Genomic DNA, 22539 nt, shown 5'->3' on the forward strand with positions numbered 1-22539 from the left:
GGTATTGGGCAATACTAAAGAATTTGTTGTATTTTCCCAAAGGGTCCATGTTCATTAAGTCCAAACTAGCTGCTTTCAAATGAGATTTGATTCTTCATTTTAAATCACAAAAACATTTAGGCTTTTGCTTCTCTTGGCTAAATAAGCTGGATCATGTTTTGAATTGTTCACATCCCCCCATATAGCAGAAAATATGTGCATTTTTTGGAAAGCCAGAAAATGGGAATCATAAGTTTAGAATCTATGGCGGCTAGTTTATACCCTTGGATCATTTTCAGTCATGGATGTTAAACCAGATTGAGGGAAATCTTTTGGGCAGAACGAGGGATGTTCTGAAGCACAATTCCATTCCTCTCTGTCAATCTGCTTATCTTCTTTGCTTTCCAAGTTGTCCCTCACTGTTTCTTTTTCACTGTTCTCACTAAACAATCCAGAGTCTGTGTTTGCTGAAGGCAGCTCTGCCCACCCCCAAGCACTTATATAACATTATCTTCTTGGTGGTCTTCACATTTTGGTGACCATATCTTGGTTTGGGCCCACTGGGAATCTTTTGCTTTCGCTATAGATTAAAACCAGCTGTTATACATCTTGTCTTTATTGGGAGATTATTAGTATGTGTCTACCTAAGAGGGGAAATCTAAGCTTTTGGTTGTTGAAATGCAGCATCAGCAAGCGTATGAGAACTAAACAATTTTGCTTACACAAAAGGAGGAGTAAACAGCTTTGGTAAATACTTCAGATGCTGCCATTAATGTCTATAAAGTATATAAACAGAACCTATGAAAAATAAAATGTGTTTGGACTTAAATATAAAGAGAGACGAAGGAAGTAAAGGAAATTAAAATCATACCCATCTGATGTTAACTTTTAAAATCCTCAATTTCTCATACAAAAGAGGCAATCAGAATCCATTTTAACACACTAAAAATGCAATCTCTTTCTTATTTGTTAGCTATGTCGGTATGTAAACATCTCACAGAGAATTTTGGACCACCTCTTTCTGTCAGGCAGCATTTAATGGTCGAATGATCTTGTGCCCCAGGGTCTTGGCAGCTATCCTCCAGGGGCCAACTTCTGGGGATTACACTGACAGTCAATCAGTGGACCATGTCCAATGTAAACTAGATGAGGACCATTTAAAATCATTTACTATCAACAAGTCAAATTAGCTTTATGTGGGGTAGAAGCTGTTCTTGGAAGATTCCATAACAATGTAGAATGTTAATAGACAGTTTTGTTTGTGCTTTTTGTTTGGGTGAAAATTCCTGAAAGCTAGAATGTGCCTCATTTAACTTTGGATAACTTGTAGTATTTATATTTAATAAATAAATCATGACTTGTTTTTCTCTTGCTTTCCCCCAAGGTGGAAATAACTCTCCAAGATGTCAATGACAATCCACCAGTATTTCCTACAGATATGCTTGATCTGACGGTTGAAGAGAATATAGGAGATGGGTCTAAAATAATGCAGCTGACAGCCATGGATGCTGACGAGGTATGAAATTGTTATTTCTTTCAGTACTGGTACTATACAATTTTCACACAAAAAATCATAAGGTTTAAATGTCCAGTTTTGGCAAATGTCAGCTTTCTCTTCTCTCAGTGCAAAATAAAGAGTTTTAAACAGATATGCTTGGGTGAAATAGCACTGAGGAAGATAAGAAATACTTATTTTATTTTATTTGCAACTGCTGATCCATGAGATTTTGCAGTAATGTGTTGGACAGGAATCTACTGTATGCTTGATGGCCACCAAAGATGCTTAAAGATCTCATTTTTAAGTTTTCTTTTTATCTGCCATAACTTCTGTCTAGTCCCTCTGCTCATCTTCAAGAAAGCTAAGCATGTCTGGGGGTGAGCTGCTTCAGAGAGCCACAGAAACAAATCTATGACATAAAGACAGTTAAATCCAGTGGAGGATGCAGTTTTGAACAGCTCTCCACGTACTGTTGAACTGCAACCCCCAGCATCCCTCACTGTTGGTTCTGCTCACTTGGACTGATGGGAACTCCAATCCAGCAGAGGCCAGAGTAAGAGTCATAGGTCCTTGCCCTTATTCAAAATAAAACATTTCTTCTGTTTTCCAACCTTTCCCCCTTCTTAGCACTGCCAAAATTAAGGAGTTTATTTCACATGGGACACAGTACTTTATGAAACACGTTCCTCTGTTTTGTATTTATGCTACAAAGAAGTAATTATTGATGTAGGTTGTGGATGGGGAATATATGGGCCTCCAGATATTGTAGGACTGAAACTCTCATTAAGCCACACTACCACAGCCAGTAGTGGGAAATGGTGGGAGTAGTCGTTCAGGAACAGCTGGAGAGTCATGCCTTCCTTGATATACGTATGTTCCCCACAACATTTAGTTCTGTGGTATCTCCTCACATCTATAAGATTTCCATTTCTAGAAGGGCATTTTCTTTCTTGTACATATCTACTGTTAGTGTATTTATGCATGGCAGACTAAGTTTTTCTTTGGATGAGATATTTACTTGAGAAAACAGTTGGTCAGGTTACATTCCATTATAACATATTCAGATCCTAGAATTCTTTAACTTACACTGATACATTTTAATATAAAAGGGAAGTTGATAATTTATTTATATCTGACCCGTTCCTTATTCCAAATCCATTCTCCCATTTGTTAATTAAAATTATTATTGCTTAAATGTTTATAACAAGTTCCTGAAATGAGCTGACTTTTGGATGGTGTGGGCTTTTTTAAAACCACTATATAGGGTGCAAATGCTTTGGTCACTTACACTATCATCAGTGGTGCGGATGACAGCTTTCACATTGATCCAGAATCAGGAGAACTGATAGCAACTAAGCGTTTGGACCGAGAACGCCGCTCCAAATATTCTCTGCTGGTTCGTGCTGATGATGGTCTGCAGTCTTCAGATATGAGAATAAACATTACCATTAGTGATGTTAATGACCACATACCCAAGTTCTCCAAACTATGGTATTCTTTCGACATACCAGAAGATACCACTCCAGGTAAATAGAAGAAGCCATCAGAATTTTTGTAGCAATTTCTGTTTTAATGCGCTTGTAAGAATTATGATAGCTTGTACTACCTGGGAAGTATTATGTTCCAGCCACTGCCACAAGCAAGTTCTTTTGAATTTAAATAAATTTTATTCCATTCAGGTTTCACTGAAGGAATGGCATTAACTGGTCAGGTGCCTTGATTTTACTGGTTTGTTTATTGTTTACATTCTTAGCTTGCAGTTTTCTTATACTGTGCATTTTGTTTTAGCTGTCCTTAGCCCAGAAAATTCATCATCCACCACTACTGTTGCTATTGGTTGATGGAATATATATTCAAATTACTATCAGAATATTGTCTTGAATATCTGGGCTAGCTAGACTATCTTCAAGATGGGAAAGGGGAGTAAGTCCATTATGTTAATTGTATTTCTGTGATTGACATAGGCATGGAATGTCGAATGAGTGAAAACACCTCTGTGATGTCTACGGAGCTATATAATCCTTTGTTTTTAATGTAGAAGGAAATTCAAAATGAGCAAGCAGAATGATAGCCTCTGAGCTTTAAAAAAATCTCTCAGTAAATATCAGGAGTACTTGACATTTGTGTGTTGAAGGTTACAGAAAGAGGTTATATGATCTCCTTTTTAAAAAAGGCTTATAATAAGAGAAATCTACATGCAGGTAGTGTAGTAAGCCATTTTGAAGCATGACAGTCCTCAAATATTTATTCATTTAAAATATTTATATGCCACCTTTCTCCTAGAATATCAAGGGCGGCTTACAATAGTAAAAAAATGTAAAAGTAAAATAGTAAATAAGAACAGCTAAATAATAAATTATTATGACAACAATAAACATCAGAAAAAATCATTGGTTTTATTTGACATTTAAACTGCCAGAATGCAGCTGCAGTTGTGCTGAGCTTATGACTGTTAAATAGAAATGAGTAACCAGTATGAAGGAATAAAGCAAAGAAGGAAAAGTACATAACTTTATTAACTAAGCCCATAGAGCTGGCTTACATGTTACAAGTCTGCCTCTCTCACCCAAACAGGGAACAAGGTCGGGGGGGGGGGAGAGGAAGCATCCTCAGAGAGACAAGGAAGAAAGACTAGGTTTACCAGTCTACATATAGATCTAGGGGAGAACACATCTTGGCTGTTTACTTATTGCTCCTGCCGTGCAGATCAAAATGTTTTGGTACTGTCTTCAGAAATAGCAGTACTGATGGATTTTCTCAGTATATATTCCTTCCCACTTAATCAGCACAGATTTATAATTATCTAAGTAATAGATGGGGCTACATCTGGACCCGGCGCTTACCGTGGAAACCCAGGTGGCGTCCGTGGTCCACTCCGCCTATTTCCATCTATGGCGGATTGCCCAGCTGCGTCCATATCTTGATCGGGGGGGGGGCTTACTACTCTAGTACATATGCTTGTAATCTCGAGATTAGACCATTGTAACGCACTCTACGTGGGGCTGCCTTTGAGGCTGATGCGGAAACTTCAGATGGTCCAGAGTGTGGCAGCTAGGCTTATTAATGGGGTGAGAAAATTTCAGCATATCTCCCCCACTCTGGCTGCACTACACTGGTTGCCATCAGTTTCCACGTCGACTTCAAAGTGCTAATGATCACTTATAAAGCCCTAAACAGTTTGGGACCTCAATATTTGGCAGACCATCTTCTCCCACCCAGATCTACCCTAATCACCTGTCATTGCCAGCAGGGATGGCTGAGGGGGTCTGACGCCGAGAGAGGCTCGGAAGGAAAAAACTAGAAACCGGGCCTTCTCGGCGGTGGCCCCTCGGCTGTGGAATGCCCTTCCAGCAGAAATTCGGCTGGCACCCTCGCTGGGTGTTTTTAAAAAACAGTTAAAAACTTGGCTATTTAAGCAGGCCTTCCCTCCAGTCAGCTAAGTTTTTTATTTTTTCTTTCTCTCATCTTGTTCCATTTTGCTAATTTTTTAATCTAATTATATCAACTAATACTGTATATTAATTGTATTTTATAATTATTTATATTTTATATTGTCTTATGTTATGTTGTAAGCCGCCCCGAGTAGACATGGTCTAGAGGGGCGGGGTATAAATAAATAAATAAATAAATAAATAAATAAATAAATGGCAACTTTTAAATTGTTCTGACTCTATTCATTGCTTTCCTGACCTGCTTGTAATATTAGACAACAAGTCACATATTTTGAAATTTGACTAAACAAGAATCTGGATATAAATTATCTATTGAATGTGGTCCACATTTAGATTCTATTTATTTCATTAGGAAAACTTAATACATATTGGCTCTCCCATAGAAAGCAATAGAACTTAATCTATGACTTTTAAAGATACTTTTGATACTTATTTGAAGTTCTGTTCCTGAAACTATTCTATTGGATGATTAGTGTTGCTTAATTATTGTCCCTAATTGCTCTCTAGGTTCTTTAGTGGCAGCCATCTTAGCTACTGATGAAGATTCAGGTGTAAATGGAGAAATTACGTATACTGTGAGTGAAGATGATGGAGATGGAACATTTTTCTTAAATCCAATCACTGGAGTTTTTAACTTAACTTGTTCTTTGGACTATGAAGTTCAGCAGTACTACATTCTTACAGTTCGTGCAGAGGACGGAGGTGGACAAGCCACTACTGATAGAGTTTATTTCAATATATTAGATGTAAATGATAATTCACCTGTATTTAGCATGGCTTCTTACAGTACATCTTTAATGGAGGACCTGTCCCCAGGATCTACAGTCCTTATTTTCAATGTTACCGATGCAGATGATGGTATGTATTTTCCCATACTTTAAAATGAATTTATTTTGGTATAATTGTATTTGAGTGTTTACATTACATTACATAGGCATCCTTCAGTCTCGAGAGACTATGGTAACATGCTCTGAATCGAGGAGTGTCCTCTCCAGAGCATGAAGCCCGGGTAGGGTAATATGGAGGATAGGCTGTTACCCAAGCAGCAGATCCCCCCTCTCCACATTGCTGAAATGGTCCAATGGAAAGGCAAGAGCCAATACAACTGGTTCCAGCAATGTCGCAGGAGTTGGCAGAACGACACATGCTGCCTTCGGGACTCCAGCTCCGGATTTTGCCTCGAGGTTAACTCCTGAAGCCTTTTCCATGAGTGGATATAGCCACAAGGCAGTGGAGGTTTGAAATCAGAGTTTTCCTTCTCCTAGATGGGCTGCCTTCCATGGCTGACGAGCCCCACCTACCCGGCATTTGAGTGTTTATACTTTGAACAAACACAGAGTAAGGGTTGTATCTTCTAAGGCATTGGTTCCCAACCTTAGGTAAGATAGGTACTCTTTGACTAAAATTCACAGAAGTCTTCACCACCAACTGTAATTGGCTAGGATTTCTGAGAGTTGCAGTCAAAGAACTCCTGGGTTACCCCAAGGTTGGAAACTACTATCCTAAGGGGACAAATAACAGTAGCTATTTTATTTTATAAATTAAAAGAGGTAATAAGCATGTACTATGTTTAGCATAGTAGCATCTGAAATATCAAGAAATTTCAGAGATCTCTGTTTGGCTGATTCTGTCAATGCTGATTCTCTCCTTTTAGAGGACTCTGCCCATTTTTCATAACAATTAGCTTTTTACTCTTCAAAAGCACCATTCAGCACTCCTTGGCAGGGACCAGAATTTTGTATTTTATAAAGAATTTATTGGGGGGGGGGAGGTTTGGCATAGTCTGCCTTCGCCCCACAGCCTCCAGGAAAGCTCTTACCACCTGGACACCCAGCAGGCATGGGGGAAAGGAGGACAGTTATTCAAGAATGGATCGACTTAAGGGGAGCATTAGCAGAGGATGAAGGAGAGATTATTGGCAGGAATAAAGGAAGAAGAGTAGGCAGAGTCATGGGACTTCAGAGGGAAAATAGAATGAGGTCGAGAAACCTCAGGTGAGAAGGAGGTGGGGGAAGGCAGCGGAGGCTTGGAATGCCTTGTTTTGCTACTTCAGGGAGTGGAAGGCAGAAGGATTTGTGGTAAGAAACTGCTGATCCCAGCCTGGTTGGCAGAGGAAGGGGCTGCAGAAGACATCACCTTGGTGTCTGCACAGGTTGACCAGAGCAGCAGTACCCACTCCTACACAACTGCAATTCTGGCAGCACAAATGTGAGAGGCAGAGGAAAACATCCAGAGGAGCAGAGAGGCCCATCCACGTATCCCTCACCTGGTTGTACTGACTGTCTTTGAAAGGACTGTGTCCAGGGCCTGGAATCAGTCTTTCCTCCTGTTTCTCAGGGCTCAGATTCTCAGGGCCCTCAGTGAGATTAACTCGGGCTCCTCTTGAAGGAATACCAGCTGGAGGTTTAGCACAGGGAAATCAACCCACTCTGAGGAACCCTCAGAAGGGATTAGAGCCCTGGACTCTGCAGCTTGTGGAACTCACCAGGAGTGATGATTCACCTTTTGGATAGATTACAGATTCACCATCACTGTTCAGCACTCCAAAATAGCCATTCTCCAAACCTGGAGGTGGACTTCTTGCCACTTCGTATTTTTCAGGTTTTGTCAGTTTTTGTCCAGCTTCCAGAACTGTGTTCCCAATACATTCTCTGAATCTTGACTTTTCAAGTGTGAATTTAAAAATGAGAGATTGCACTCCTTCTGGGCGATTTCCTGTTTTTCCAGTATAAACATTGTTGAAGATAGAGAATTCAGATGCAAAATATCCATTGTCACTTTCCTGTTTTAATACACCCTCTGGAAACAATAGTTGCTTGCATTCATTTGGGATTTTTTAAAAAAATTACAGTGGCATTGTATAAACAAAATGAACATCAAAGAGAATTAATTGTAACTTTTCAGTCTTGAACAAATAGACCATATGCCTTTTTCTGATTCCATTTAAAAGTTTAATTGTAAGGTATCATTTTAAAAAGACATGTTCCGAACATTTTGCCATTTTCTTCAGAATTCACAGAAAGGCTCTTCTGTGAGCACAGTCTGGTACCCACATATGTTTAATACATAAATAATATAATAATATAGAATATCATTTCATAATAATTGAAGAAAAGTGATCACTGATAACCTTGCTTTGGATTTTACAATCCAGTTCTAGTTTCAGATGACAACTGATACGAATATAAAACATATCTTTATTTATAGTAAGTTAGATCATTGACTTATTTACCTTTGAGCTGATTATTGTATCTGACATTGGCTTTTCAGGGTCTCAAGCTTCAATTTTCTCTGCCCTTCCTACCTAAAAATCTAAACAACAAGCAAAGCCCTGCTCCCCAGTATGGCATGCAGGTGCATGTCAAAGCCTGATAAGGCTAAAGTGTCTCATCTCCCTTGCCCCTGCTTGTAAACTCTCCTCCAAGCTCATGCTGCAATATGAGAAGTGTTCTTGTGATGCTAAATTAACCTTCTACAACCGGTTGCCCTCCAGATCTTTTGGCCTTCAGTTCCCATGCTCCATACCTGTTAGCTGGGGATTATGAGAAATGCAAACCAAGACACTTGGTGGGCACTAACTTTTGGAAGATTGTGCTAAATTACACTATAATCTTCAGACCATTTTTAAAAAGCTGTTGTCTATTAGGAATATTGTGATTTTCTACTAAAGGCATGTGGAAGCCCCACAATCCTATTTGCTCAAAAAAAGGAGGGCATGCAAATTGGAGATGATGCACCCTATACCCTTTGGAACACATTCTGACATGCTCTATCCTTGGGTCCATGATGTTATTTGCACATTTCCAGATACTCATTTTATGAATTCACAAACGTTCTATTGATGGGAGGAACACTAATGGCTATGACTGGGATATGTTGCACCCTAACTGCATGCCATTTCCACCCTAAGTATATACAATAATCATCCTTCCACAGTCATAAACACAATCATTTCTAATACTGTAGTGCACTGTAATAATATTTCAGTACAATTTGGCTAAAGTGGGTAGGAAAACTGAAAAAGCAATGCACATCTTTCTCTTCCCCTGCAGTCTGATAGGAGTGCTGCAAGGGAATATATCTGTAGCAACATCATTTTGAGCCCTCCTTAGCTTTTCAGTGGTTGACATGCTCAGGAGAGTTTAGGAAATTCAGCTGTCACTTGCCTTCTCCTATGGCACCAGAAGCTCACTCTAATTACTTTCTGTTTCCCTTTTACTCAATTCAAATCCCTTATCATCCTTTGAACCCTTCAAATGGTGTTTATCTGCCCTGTGGGTGAACAACAGTTATTTGCTTTGCCATGTACTCATTATGGAATCACACAAATTACCCCTGATACAGTTAATTTCTGCATATTTGTCTTAAGACAGCACACAAGCATCATTCTGCCATAACCATCTTTCAAGTCTTCGACCGTTAGATTTTTTTCCCAGCCAAATTTTCAGCTTGACATCCCTTTTCAGATCTGCCTTATTTTAATATTTTTCAAGCAATAGGACATTTCAGTTTTTCAGCATTTCAGTCTGAATCTTAGCCAGTCAAAGGCTTTACTATCACATGAGGAATACCAGTGTAATATGAATTTGTCTTCTTCCTTGGAGTGTATTTTCCCCTAATTAGATCAACGGAAGAAATAAATCTGCCAGCTAATAAATTGCTGGTTGATTTTTTACGCTTAATTTGTGACGTACATACAATTCTTCACTATATCACAGCAGTTATTGTCTGTAGAGTCGTACTAAATGTAAAATAAATATTGGAGAAAACATTAATTTATGTCTGACATTTAAAGTGCATAAAAGTATTATTTAATACATCATATATTATATATACATGCACACTCTAAAATCATACATCTCTTTAATTTTTGAATGAGAAATAGCAGTGATTAATGTACTATATTTACAAGGCTTCATTTATTCCCTAAGAAACTCAGATTGCTACTGAAGTGTATTAGCATGGAGAATAAATCATCTGAGTGTATAAATACCTAATATCATGTTCTGCAAAGTGAAAAAAAATAGAATGTTTAGGAAGGGCAAGATAGAAAATAAAATCCATTAAATGCAAACCTCAGCCTTTATGACCAATTAAGCAGATAAAATTTCCACATTATTTATTCAGTGCTGTTAGGTCTCAACCACTAATGCAGAGACATGAGAAAGTAATAGACAGTGGTTTGACTTCACAATGAATAATACAAACAGAATGGGATCTGGGTTTTTTAACTGTCACTGTATATTCCCCAACGTTAAGAGTTATTTACCCACTTCTGCTACAGTTTTATGCAGTTAAATTGTTTATATCCCACCGAAATGAGGATGTTCTTTCTTTCTTTCTTTCTTTCTTTCTTTCTTTCTTTCTTTCTTTCTTTCTTTCTTTCTTTCTTTCTTTCTTTCTTTCTTTCTTTCTTTCTTTCTTTCTTTCTTTCTTTCTTTCTTTCTTTCTTTCTTTCTTTCTTTCTTTCTTTCTTTCTTTCTTTCTTTCTTAGTAATTGTTACGTATAAAATTACTGGTTTGCTTCCTTGACCGTATGTTCTTAAATGCTATAAAGAAAGCTACTGAATACCATTCTTAAATTACATATCTGTTGCACTCACCCTTGAAATTGTGAACCTACAGCTCTTTACAAACAATTGCAAATGAATGCAGATATTTAGTATCTTTTTTTGTTTGTTTCAAATACAGGCTAGCTAGACCATTAGGTAGAATGCAGTTCACAAGTCAGTTATGAGAAATGGTCTCGACCTTTGATTGTGCAAGCAGAAACATTACTGATTCAGTTGTGACAGTTTAGCCTAGCTGTAGCACATAGTACCTGAACTAATTATTAGTATGCAGTGGCCAAAATCCTACAACAAAACATCTCAAATGTAAGGGGAATGACACAAGCCATTTTCACATTTTCTGCCTTTATGTCATGTGCCCAGTTGTGCAACCAAATGTACAACCAAGTGCACAAGCTGGCTGTGTCTGAGCATATGATAAATGTGGCAGGCAAAATGATTGCTCACACTTACAATTTCTGATTATGCAAATATAATAAAAGTTTGGGCACTTGGGCACAGAACAGAACATTATATTTATCGTAACTCCCCTCCCCCATAAAACCCTTTCCCTAAAAGAATGCAACAGCACATAATTTGGTTGAAATTCAACTAACTGCTAGTCTCAACTAGTCATTGGTAGAAATCAATGGGTTATGTATACAGTATCCCACTAATTCAAGGCATCTGCTTTAGTTGGGACTAGCAATTGGATTTAGGATTTACACTTTTCTCCTCCTAGCTGTACCAAATTCACTAATGCAGACTTTGAAATCTTTCTTGGGGAGCCACCTGGCAAATGGAGATTAGGTTAAGAGTTCTGATCAAAGACTTGGATGTACAGTCTGAATCAATTTGTATTATCCACCAAATTCAGAAACTATCAGTCCTGTGATTGAGGAGCCCAATTTACAATCATTTTCAAAATAATTATGTGCCCACTCAAGATGTACAGAAAGGAAGACATTGGGAAGAAAGCAGAATAGTCAGCCCTATTAATACACCTGTAACAGCCTGTGACAATTACCTTAGAGCTGTATGCATATAGGGTCTACATTCAGTTATGGCACTAAGCATGCTGATTCTGGTAAGCATATGATGATGGGCTATGGACATGCTCTCATTTTTTATTCCATAGTGTTCATTGTAGCAGGTAGGAGGATGATCTTTATTTGTTTAGGGTGAATACTTTGCTGAATAAGAGAAGTGAAATATCACCCTCTCTCTTCTTTTTACAGGTTCTAACTCAGAATTATCCTACAGTATTACTTCTGGAGATAGCTTAGGCCAATTTAATATTGACAAAAGTGGAATTCTGAGCATCAAGCAGCCATTGGACCGCGAAAGTCAGTCTTTCTACAGCCTTATTGTTCAAGTTCATGACATGGCTTCCCCACCAGCCTTCCGATACACAAGCACAACTCAAGTTTCTATAATTCTGCTTGATGTGAATGATAACCCTCCAAATTTTATCTCTCCTAAGCTGACCTATATTCCAGAAAATACGCCTATTGATACTATTGTATTCAAGGCCCAAGCAACTGACCCTGACAGTGGTCCCAACAGCTATATTGAGTATAATCTGTTAAATCCTTTAGGAAACAAATTCAGCATTGGTACTATTGATGGAGAAGTAAGACTCACTGGAGAACTTGACAGAGAAACAGTTTCTAACTATACCTTGACTATAATTGCCACGGACAAAGGTCAACCATCTCTCTCTTCATCCAGTGACATTGTTGTGATCATCCTTGACATTAATGATAATAGCCCTGTCTTCACTCAAAAATTATACAAAATTGAGATTGTAGAAAATACTTTGACTGGAACAGATATAGTCGAGGTATTTGCAGCAGATGGAGATGAGGGTTCCAATGGGCAAGTTCGCTATGCCATCATCAGTGGAAATACTCACACGGCGTTTCGGATTGATTCTGTCACAGGGGTGATAACAGTGGCTAAACCATTGGACCGAGAGAAAATTCCTTTATATTCCCTGACAGTACAGGCAGCTGATCGTGGTAGCAGCCCAAGGACTGATACAGCTACCGTCAACATTATTCTGTTGGATGTTAATGACTATATTCCTACATTTGAGCTCTCCCCCTACTCTGTAAATGTCCCAGAAAATGTACAAAGATTACCTAAGGTCATTCTTCAGGTTAGTATTCTTGAGGAAGCCATATATAATTATAATATAATAATTTGTATTATGTTTAACATATAGACACTGCAAGTCTTACACAGTTAAAAGACATGCAGAATGACCCGAGGTCCTATCATTGCCACAGGTCTATGGCCACTTTAGCCTCTCTTTAGCGTAACACATGGATTTAATAGGGATTTTTTTAATTATGTGCTGTGAAATCATCCTATGATAGTGACTCTATGAATGAGTGGCCTCTAAAATACCTTGTATTCCGCAGGCTTCATTAGCTCTTGGAAACTAAGGACTATGACTTCCTTTACGGAGTCATTCCATTTTATACTTGGTGGTCCTCTTTTTCTACTGTTTTAACTTGTATGTATGTATGTATGTATGTATGTATGTATGTATGTATGTATGTATGTATGTATGTATGTATGTATGTATGTATGTATGTATGTATGTATGTATGTATGTATGTAATTTATATGCCACCCACACTACTCAAAAGTCTCTTTCTTAGCATTATTGTATTTTTCCAGTGAGTTGTGCCTTCTCATTTTTACCTCTGTCTTTTTTTTTCATATATCTATGCTGTAGAGTACAGTACAGTGGTGCCTCGCTTGGCAATGTTAATTCATTCCAGCAAAATCACTGTAGAGCGAAAACATCGTCAAACGAAATTAAAAAGCCCATTGAAACACATTGAAAACTGTTCAATGCATTCCAATGGGCTGAATAGCTGCCTGTCCAGCGAAGATCCTCCATACGGCGGCCGTTTCAGCGCCTGTAAAATGAGGAATCTAACCTAGAAAACAGCGAGGGGCCATTTTCTTCAGCCAGTGGCCATTTTGAAACTCGACGATCAGCTGTTTGCTGATCATCGTAAAGTGAAAATCGGTTCCCGAATCAGGGAACCGATCATTGTTAAACAAAAAAACCCCATTTAAACCATTGTTTTGCGATCGCAAAAGCGATTGCAAAAACCTAATTACAGCAATTTCCTCGTTAAGCGAGGCAATTGTTAAGCGAGGCACCACTGTATTGCTATTGTTGCTGATGTTACTATTGAATTTTTTCATGTGATATATGCCTAACATGTTAAACAATGCATTGACTTCAGCAGCGAGCAGGAAAAAAAGTTCTTACATTTATGGGGTGGTTTCATGTGGCTAGATCTCTTTGTTCTTCAACTTAGTTTTAATAGATGAGTTTGCATTGCCAATCACATACTACATACATGAAGGATAATAGTGTGCAAATTAAGCAGACGTGAGTATAGTTAAGTATTTGTAGTTATTTGTGTATCTTTCCTTCTATAGGTTGTAGCGAGGGATGATGATCAAGGCCTAAATAGCAAACTGACCTATCTTCTTGTTGGCGGAAATGAAGATGGAGCCTGTACACTCTCAGCTAATGGGGAGCTCCACCTTGTGCAAAGCTTAGACCGAGAAAAAAAGGACCATTATATCATGATAGTCACAGCAACAGATTCAGGTAAGCAAAACTTAATGTCTATCCAGGTTAAAAAATTGCTTCAACTGCAAGATATATGATGTGGTGTAGCAGAGCGAATAAGCATTCTAAAAGGCAATTCTAAAAATGGGGTCAGCCCCAAACAAAAAACTGTAACTTTTAAATTGGACTTCATATCAGCCCCAAATTTGGCGGAAGAGCAGGTCTACTCTTGCTCTGTGCCAAACTTGAGGACATTTGGACTTCAAGGTATGTTTTTTAAAAAGTAAAACTTTTTACTGTCCCATTGAGAAATAGGCAACCCCAACCTACGCAGATAGCTCACATAAATGGAAAAAGGCCAATCTTGTATATCTAGAAAGGGATTTTTTGGCCACACCCATTTTTCTTTATTTGGAAAGAATCCATGCTGTAGCAAATGAAATATTGGTCCTAAAAAGGCCTTTCAAATGATTTTGTATACAACTGAGTATGCTTGAGTATCCCTTTGCCAGGAAAAGTGGCTTTTGCAAAGGCTACATTGTAGCTCAGTGGGCAGGGTAATTAAAGGTCACAGATATAGGTCACAAAACTGGGGTTTGCTTTAAAGAAAGGAATGGACTGGTAGTCCTCCAGGAAAGAAGCCATTTTGCCAGATCTCTTCAGGGAATTAGCACACAGTTTTACAGGACATATTCAGAGTATTTTCATTCAGGGGAAACTATACAAATGCAACCTTTAATAAATTTACCAAGCACATAGCCATGGTGTTTTGCCCCAGTGCTTTGAGTAAATATTCTCTCAGGATTTGTGAGACCAAATAGTCACCTGACAAAGGTTTTCAAAAAGGAAATTGGCTCCAGGTCCAGGGCAGTCTGAACTTTTGAGTCTGTCAATCAGGACGCAATTAACTGATTCTCAGGCGGAAAACGTGTTAACTCCTTCCTGGCCAAAGAGGTTGTTTGGTATTCATGCTTATAGGAGGCTCTTTTTTTGGCCTGGTTTTAAAAATGCAGAGAATGCATATTTTAAAAAGAGGAAACAAATATTCAGAAGCTCACTCATATGAGCTGCGAAAGTATGGGTTTTTGTTTTGCGGTTGGGGATGGTTTCTCTTTATGTTAGTTGGTGCCTATATCCTGTCATAGTGGTTGGGTACTTCAACCATTCCACCCGTCTTGTCACTGTATGGTTGTTAGGTAATTTAACTGTTACATGCTGTCAATTCACTTCCGATGTGTGGTGACTCTGAATTAATGACTTCCAAAACATCATATCATACTAGCTTTCTAGTCTATATTCTGCAAAGCAGGCACAAAGAGACACCAAGCAGGGGGAAATCCCAGGTGTTGACGCCCCATCAGTTAGCCACTTCTCATCCAAATACAAAGCAATTGCCAGGCTGTTTTTCAACAGGTTTTCTAGGTATCTCTGGCTTGGAAAACATGGATAAATCAACCATTGCTGTGATGAAATCTCTGCTTTATAGGAGGTGGTGGCAATTGATAGGGGTTTATACTGTACATCCAGATGGTCTGTCACGTTCATGAGTGAACTAGCTCTTGAACTGATTGCAGATGCGTATGAATAAAGCTGGCTTTGACTTGGATTTTGAAGATTTAGAAGATGAAGGTCTTTCCCCTTTCTTCTCATCTGCAACAGGAACAACTCTCTTTCTTTACTGAAATATGGTACCAGATGAACTTGATTTTGCTGCTGCTCTTGTGTTTGAATCTTGATGCCGCCAATGTTTCAAACACAAGGTGATGACTCATAAATTCTTGTATTAAGGAGGAGAGTGAAAGAATATTTGACAATATTTGCTGCACCATTCATATTGATATTGGGCAGCAACACAGAAAATATGGAAAAGTAGGAGATGTTGAACTTGATTTAACATAATTATTTTCAATCTAAAAGAGACAGCCTAATTTAAGTCTTTTCACTTTCCTCCCAACAGTTTTAGTAAATTCCTAGTAAACATCCTTTTGCAAAGAAAGACCAACATTACATATTTCAGTAGTTAAAGACTTCCGCATTTTGTCCCATGGCTGCCTCAGTTTCTATATGATGAAAGTGGGTCAGAAAAACTGTGGAACTCATGTGGGATGTTTTAAATTACTGAAAATCAGCTTCTTCTGGTGACACTATGATCCTTCTGCAGGTATATTTTATGCAAAAGTTCAGTCATGGAGTTCTGAATGTGCTGTTAGATTAAAACTGAGGCATATTGACTCGCACATGTAAATGCAGATTAAGGGAGAAGAGCATAGAATAGAGGGATCAGAAGAATTGCTTCAGGCACTCTCATTGAGTTGAACATCTGGATTTAGATTTAGTGAGTATAGCATTTAGAGATTAAAAATTACTTTGTTCCTATGTTCACAAGAATATAGCTTGTCTTCATTCACACATTACTAACTGCATTCCCTTCATGTATGCAGCAGCAACATAACTGGATAAATACAGCTGCACATATTAAATCATGTTTCTAAAATCTTTTTAAAACATATGCTACAATCATCTGTAAAAAGGTCAGTACTTAACTTTTGGAAAGCAACAGACAAGAAACTGTACGTGATTAAACAACTTTTCAAATAAGCTATCCCATCAATTCCCATTTATTGCAAAACTGGCTCTGTTTTGCAAATATTTGTTTAATGTCTGCTAAATATCAGTTTTGTTTTTAAGCTTCTGTTCTTCACAGAATTTTCAACCGAGATAAGCAAATTTTTGTCTTCTGAGAAAAGCTGTGCATGCCAGAGCAATGCAAGAAACATTAGCTTGTCATAAATTATATCCACCCATATGATCTCTGGATGTAAATCAAGCAATAGATATTACCTCATGGACTTTGGTTATGACCTGTGGAAAAATGCTGTTTGGTTATCTTCAACTTAAAATTGTCATTTTACATACTGAGATTCTATATTTAAAGTCTACATTTTAAACTTTAGATGTTTTTGGTGCTTTTGAAATTGAGCAGTGTATGAAGGGCAGAATTTTACGTGCTAACTTATTTTCTTTCTCCTAACCCGTCCATATCTGGTGAAAGAGTATATACATGGTTCACTTGTGGAGTTTTGTATCTCATATTAGCTCTTTCATTGTGATTTTAAAGCTTGTTTTTTGCTTAATAAGTTTGTTTTCAGAATATAAATTTTGTTGTGACAGCAAACACAGAGGCAAATACCGTATTTTTCCGTTTATATGACAACCCAATGTATAAGACAACCACCCCCTTTTCTAACCCAAATTAAAAAATTTGATCCCTGCTTTTCCCTTGCATTTGCTAAGCCACAGAGCTTTTCAAAAGGAATGGAAAAGCAGGAATCAAAGGACTCCCTTTGACCGCTGCTTTTCCTTGCCTTTTGCGAAGCCACAGGGCTTAGCAAAAAGGAAGGGAAGGCTCCCTTCGGGTAAAGGCTGCACGATCGCAGCCCTTTGATCCTGAAGCCCTTTCACAGCTGCTTTACCTGAAGGGAGCCTTACCTTCTTTTTTGCTAAGCCCCATGGCTTCTAAAAAGGCAGGGAAAAGCGGCACCTTCAGTGTATAAAACGACCCTCAATTTTTTTCTGATTATTTAAGGAAAAGTTGTCATTTTATACACGGAAAAATACGGTAAATTGTGTGTGATTGATAGGTGGATAGCTAGCTATATAAAACATACTTGCTCTATATCATAAGATCTCTGGGCAAAAAAATGATCTTAAAACATGATGCTTAAGACACTGTAGAAATCAAATAGTTTAAAACACAAAATTAAAACACTGAAAGATCTGAACATTAAATTGTTGCATTAAACCAACACAGGCCATTATCCTCAGCCCCAAAAGCCTCTATATAAGTAGGATTTGATATGGTACCAAAAATTGTACCAGTACTGGTGACAATTAAACCTCCAAGGAGAGGTTTCCATAGTTGGCGTTCTAGAGTCAAGAAGGCCCTCCCCCATGTCTCCACACAATGAACTGTGGATATGTTAGATATGATGGAGATGCACGTATGATGTTTTGAAGGTGCATTCACTGCATGCTAATTTTGTCCTAGATATTCTAGTCACAAAAACTGATTATCAGCTGCTGTTACTATGAGTTAACTGTGGTTGTGTGACAGGGGAAGGTTCAAGAAGGGCCCTGTGTGTTCTGAATTTTAGCAAATATCTGCAACCCCAAAAATTCAACAATTTCCACAAAATGGCTAAAATCTAATAGTCACAACTGAAGCAGGGCTTTTGAATCAGTGGAAGTCATGTAGGTGTTGACTCGCCTAATTTAATAGGCTTGTTCTATTTGCAACTTACAACTGGATTTCACAGGCTTCTGTACATTTTCCTTCATGGAATATTGTCTGGAAAGTATCCTCTCAAAAACAGTTGTGTAAAGAAGCCCTTTCAGTCACAGACAATATTGTTGGCTGGCTGCTAGGTTCCATAACTGTAACATATGTATTTTCATGTTCATGTTCATTTGCTCTTCCCTCATATTTTATTGATATGTATGCTGTGTCAGGCAGTGCCTCCAGATGTCCCTTAAACATTCCAGCTGTGCTTTCCAAAGCTGCCCTCAAGGGAATGTTAGGTGCCTCACTACACTTAGGGAGTGACTTTCCTCCCTCAGTTAACCCAAGGAAGCATAAGCAGCCACTTGAATCTGCTCCTTTTTACTACTGCCATTTGCCTTCTTTATTATAAGCGGGGATATACATCCACCTGTTTACCTCACAAAACTACAATCATAAACTTTCTTCTCTTGTCCACTTCCTTCTTCTAATAACTCATTCTGACTTGCAGCTTTTTATATTAGTGTATCCAATAGTCTGCTTGTAGCCAGGTTAACTCAAAGAAGCTGCAGGGTATACAAATTTCCCCATACTGTGTGCCAAGTGGTTATAGGTTGCTGCTCAAACATGCAGCATTCAGTGTGGATGTAAACATTTTAGAGAACATGTGGTGTGCTTTGTCGTGGTGTTTAAGAATCTGAATCCTATACAAGCCAGCAATTTCTTAGGTCTTTGCTGCATCTGGACGATGATCTTTTCCCTACTTATGGCTGCAATTCAAATGGTTCCTTACTTTGATGTCCAGTCACGAACTCCATGACATTGGAAGTTTATCTCATCTCTTTTGTTTTGTCTTGTTAGCTCATAAAAACATGATGAAGGACAGCATGGATGACTTCCATTTCTGAGTCACTGTCCCTTTGTTTTACTGTAGGCCACAAAGCGGAGATGCAATTAATAAATGAGAATGTCAGGCAAAAATGATGAACTTTGAAATGATGCCATAGAGTTTAGATTCCTTCTCCACACCTCTTGTACATGATCCAGCGAAATGGCATTCAGGCATTTGAAAAAGAAGATTTAATGACTCCCCTTACACATAAATTACTGATTCGAGTAGTCTCCCCTTTTTATGGGGGAAAAACTGATAGGGAAAGAGAAATGTTCCTTTGAAAAAGTTCCATATGTTGAAACTCAAAGATGAGCAATATGGCAGCATGCCATCTTAGAAAACAGCAGCTTTTACCTTCACAGGGATAAATGCTTGCTCCCGGTCCTTTCTATTATCAATTGCTTGACTATAGAATAACACATCTGGAGCCTACTAGCTGCTTTAATTTGAATGTACTTTTCTTTTTATCCTCCCATCTTCAAATGTGTGTTTCAGGGACAGAGTAGTCACCTGAAATACGCCTTCAATCACAATACTTTGCTTCTAATTTTAATAGCCTTATTATTGTTTTCCTGTTTCTAATGCAGTTACTAACCCAATGGTTCCCAACCTTGAGTCCCCAGATGCTTTTGGACTAAAACTCCCAGAAGCCTTCACCACTGCTCCGTTGACCAGGATTTCTGGGAGTTGTAGTCCAAGAACATCTGGTACCCAAGGTTGAGAACCACTGTACTAACCAAATAAGGTAAATATTTATAAGTGGGTTTTCTGTTATTTCTTCAGACTTAGTGTTCTGTATTTCTGTGTGATGTGGCTTGCTACAGAATCTAGCCTTACTTCATTCTTTGTTCTATATATGCTAAAGGGTTACATTTGCAGCTAGCCTGTTTCACTGACATACTTTTGGAGGATTTAAAATAAACCAAAACCATGCAGCTTCACAATCTTAATTTGTTACACTGGTTTCCACAAAGTTTATTTTGTTCCTTAAGTGGTTTGGCAAATTACTTTTTTTCCCTAGAAAAATGCTGTTCTAATTTTTCTCCATGTGCTTTCCAAATTTTATCATCCAGCTGACTTTTTTTGCCTTTTAACGTGTTCTATGCAAATTTAAATACATTTTGTTGTGACAGCGAACACAGAGGCAAATAACTGTGGATATGAATATGGATATGCATATTTCTTCAGAACACTGCAAAGTATCAAATAACTATTCCTGTGTAATATATATCTTTCTAATATTACTAAAGCTCATCTTGTAACTTTGCATTAAGAAGTAGTTCTCACTAAATTCAGTAAGCTACAGGTTTTTATAATTAAACATTCAGGAACATTTGTGCCTATTCATCAGATTCCTTTCACAGATGTTAACATTCCACAAAAATGTTATTTTCTTGTTTATTTTGTGTCCATCATTAAATTTATAGTCCTTTTCTGTTCTGCTGGTATAAGTAGTAATTTAATGTTTAATTATTATTCTTCATTTTCATAATGCTTTACTCTCTGCCTGGGCCAGGTGAAGTGAAACAATTTGCCAACAATTACTATGGCCAAAATCCAAAAATTTTTTTTCCACAAGATGAACCAATTTCTGCAAGAGGACGCAGCTGCCATGAGTAAAACAGGATGAGGAAATCCCTACTCCTACACCCTGAGAATCAGCTCTGGTTTTCAGCAATCCAAAAAGCTGAAGAAATGGGGGGAAAGTCCTAGCCATTAGCATAACATTGGCTCCAGCCTTATATTTCCTTTTGTTTTGGCCTTCACACATGTTGGGCTGCATGGTTATCCAATTAGCTAAAATTCATATAAGTTCCACATGTTTGTGTAACGCAGTCTTCAGTTTCAGGTGTCAAAATGTTTAGCTGTAAAAAATGTGTGGACAGATAAGTTGCATTAGACTGATTGAAATGAAAGAGGTGATTAGATAAGGATGAGATTAGAAAGAGTATGCAGTGGCTTGCCACCTGGGCTGCAGTTCAAAACAGAAGGATAAAAATAAAAATGAAGTTGTTTGTACAAATACTTGGTGTGAGCTAAGATTGAGGAAGGCTTGATCAGATGCTGATCTTGGGAGTTTTATGGTGGTTTTAAAATGGGAAAGTTAAGATATTTCTAAGACATTAGATGATAGTATAAAAAGTAGCACTAGGTAAATTCCCTCATTTGGGACAGTCAGACCAGCCATTACACGTTATTATTAATTAGCCCTGATCAAGTGTTACTTGCCTGGTGCTTTCAACAAATAGGGCATGATTTGCCCCACCTGCTATATAGTTATTTTTCTCTTAGGACGCAACATATTTGAAGAGGAAGGATTGCTGTTTGGATGGAGACTCTCCATACCATCAATCAACTTTGATTTCCCAGTGTTCTTGTTCATGCAAGCACAAACTTCTCCTCTTCATATGCGTCACTTTTTATGTATGATGGAGGGTATAGGTCTCAGTGCACCCTCCCTTGCATCATGTAGAATAAAACTGGGTAGGTTCTAGGAGAAGGGCTGTTGTCCAGAGGGAGAGAATAGGGATGTGTTATCTGGAGCCATTTCCTTCCTGCCCGCTGCAGAAAGAAATCTGTTCTGTACATATAGGGTCTTTGCAGAATTCTAATCCCCAGTTCCTATATCTCAGTTTCTGTTTTTGTGGACTTCAGACTTCATTCTATTTGTATATATATTTCTGTATATTCAGCAGGACACACACCCCCATCCACAGGATCAGTATCCGCTGATTAACTTATCAGCTGACTGAAAATACTAAATAACCCCACCCCAAAATACCTATTTATATTTCAGGAGTGAATTTACTAGAACTGGCCACTACATGGAGGCTGAGAGCATGCAGTGTATAGTGTTTGATGTTTCTATGTTTTTCAGCATCTACTGGAAGCTTAGAACTGATCCCCCAGAGACACCATCATCTTACTGTATATTGCTAGAGTCACAGTGTCAAACCACAAACCAATTCAAGTTTTTCAGATAATCAGTTTTGCACTAGAGTATAGAGTTGACGGGTTTTATAACTTTTACTTTCTATTTGCCTGTGTATTGTAACGTGCACATTTTACAAATCCATATTTGTAGGGTTTTTTAGAAGATATGTTGTAATGGGTCATTAAAATAGAGATAATTACTGTAATTGCTAGTCAAAAGAGCCTAGTGGTGTGAAAACTAAATCCCCCGATTTCCAAGTGATCTCTAAATTTCTTAGAAACAAAGATCTCAGATGGTTGATTAAACAGAATGGTGCGACTTATAAGCTGAAAATATGCAAGTTAATTCTTC

At 38.1% G+C, this 22539-nt stretch overlaps 1 protein-coding gene across 1 annotated transcript in view; it reads left to right on the forward strand.

Annotated features, from left to right (window-relative positions):
• FAT4 (FAT atypical cadherin 4) overlaps positions 1 to 22539 on the forward strand; it is a 154078-nt gene that overhangs the window by 83129 nt on the left and 48410 nt on the right. The window contains exons 2-6 of the mRNA XM_020781503.3: positions 1364 to 1495; positions 2742 to 3003; positions 5437 to 5787; positions 11717 to 12639; positions 13947 to 14121. Of these exons, the coding sequence (XP_020637162.3) occupies positions 1364 to 1495; positions 2742 to 3003; positions 5437 to 5787; positions 11717 to 12639; positions 13947 to 14121 (1843 nt within the window). The remainder of the gene's footprint in view (positions 1 to 1363; positions 1496 to 2741; positions 3004 to 5436; positions 5788 to 11716; positions 12640 to 13946; positions 14122 to 22539) is intronic.

Source organism: Pogona vitticeps, chromosome 5, assembly GCF_051106095.1.
Source record: "Pogona vitticeps strain Pit_001003342236 chromosome 5, PviZW2.1, whole genome shotgun sequence".
Classification (NCBI taxonomy): Eukaryota; Metazoa; Chordata; class Lepidosauria; order Squamata; family Agamidae; genus Pogona; species Pogona vitticeps.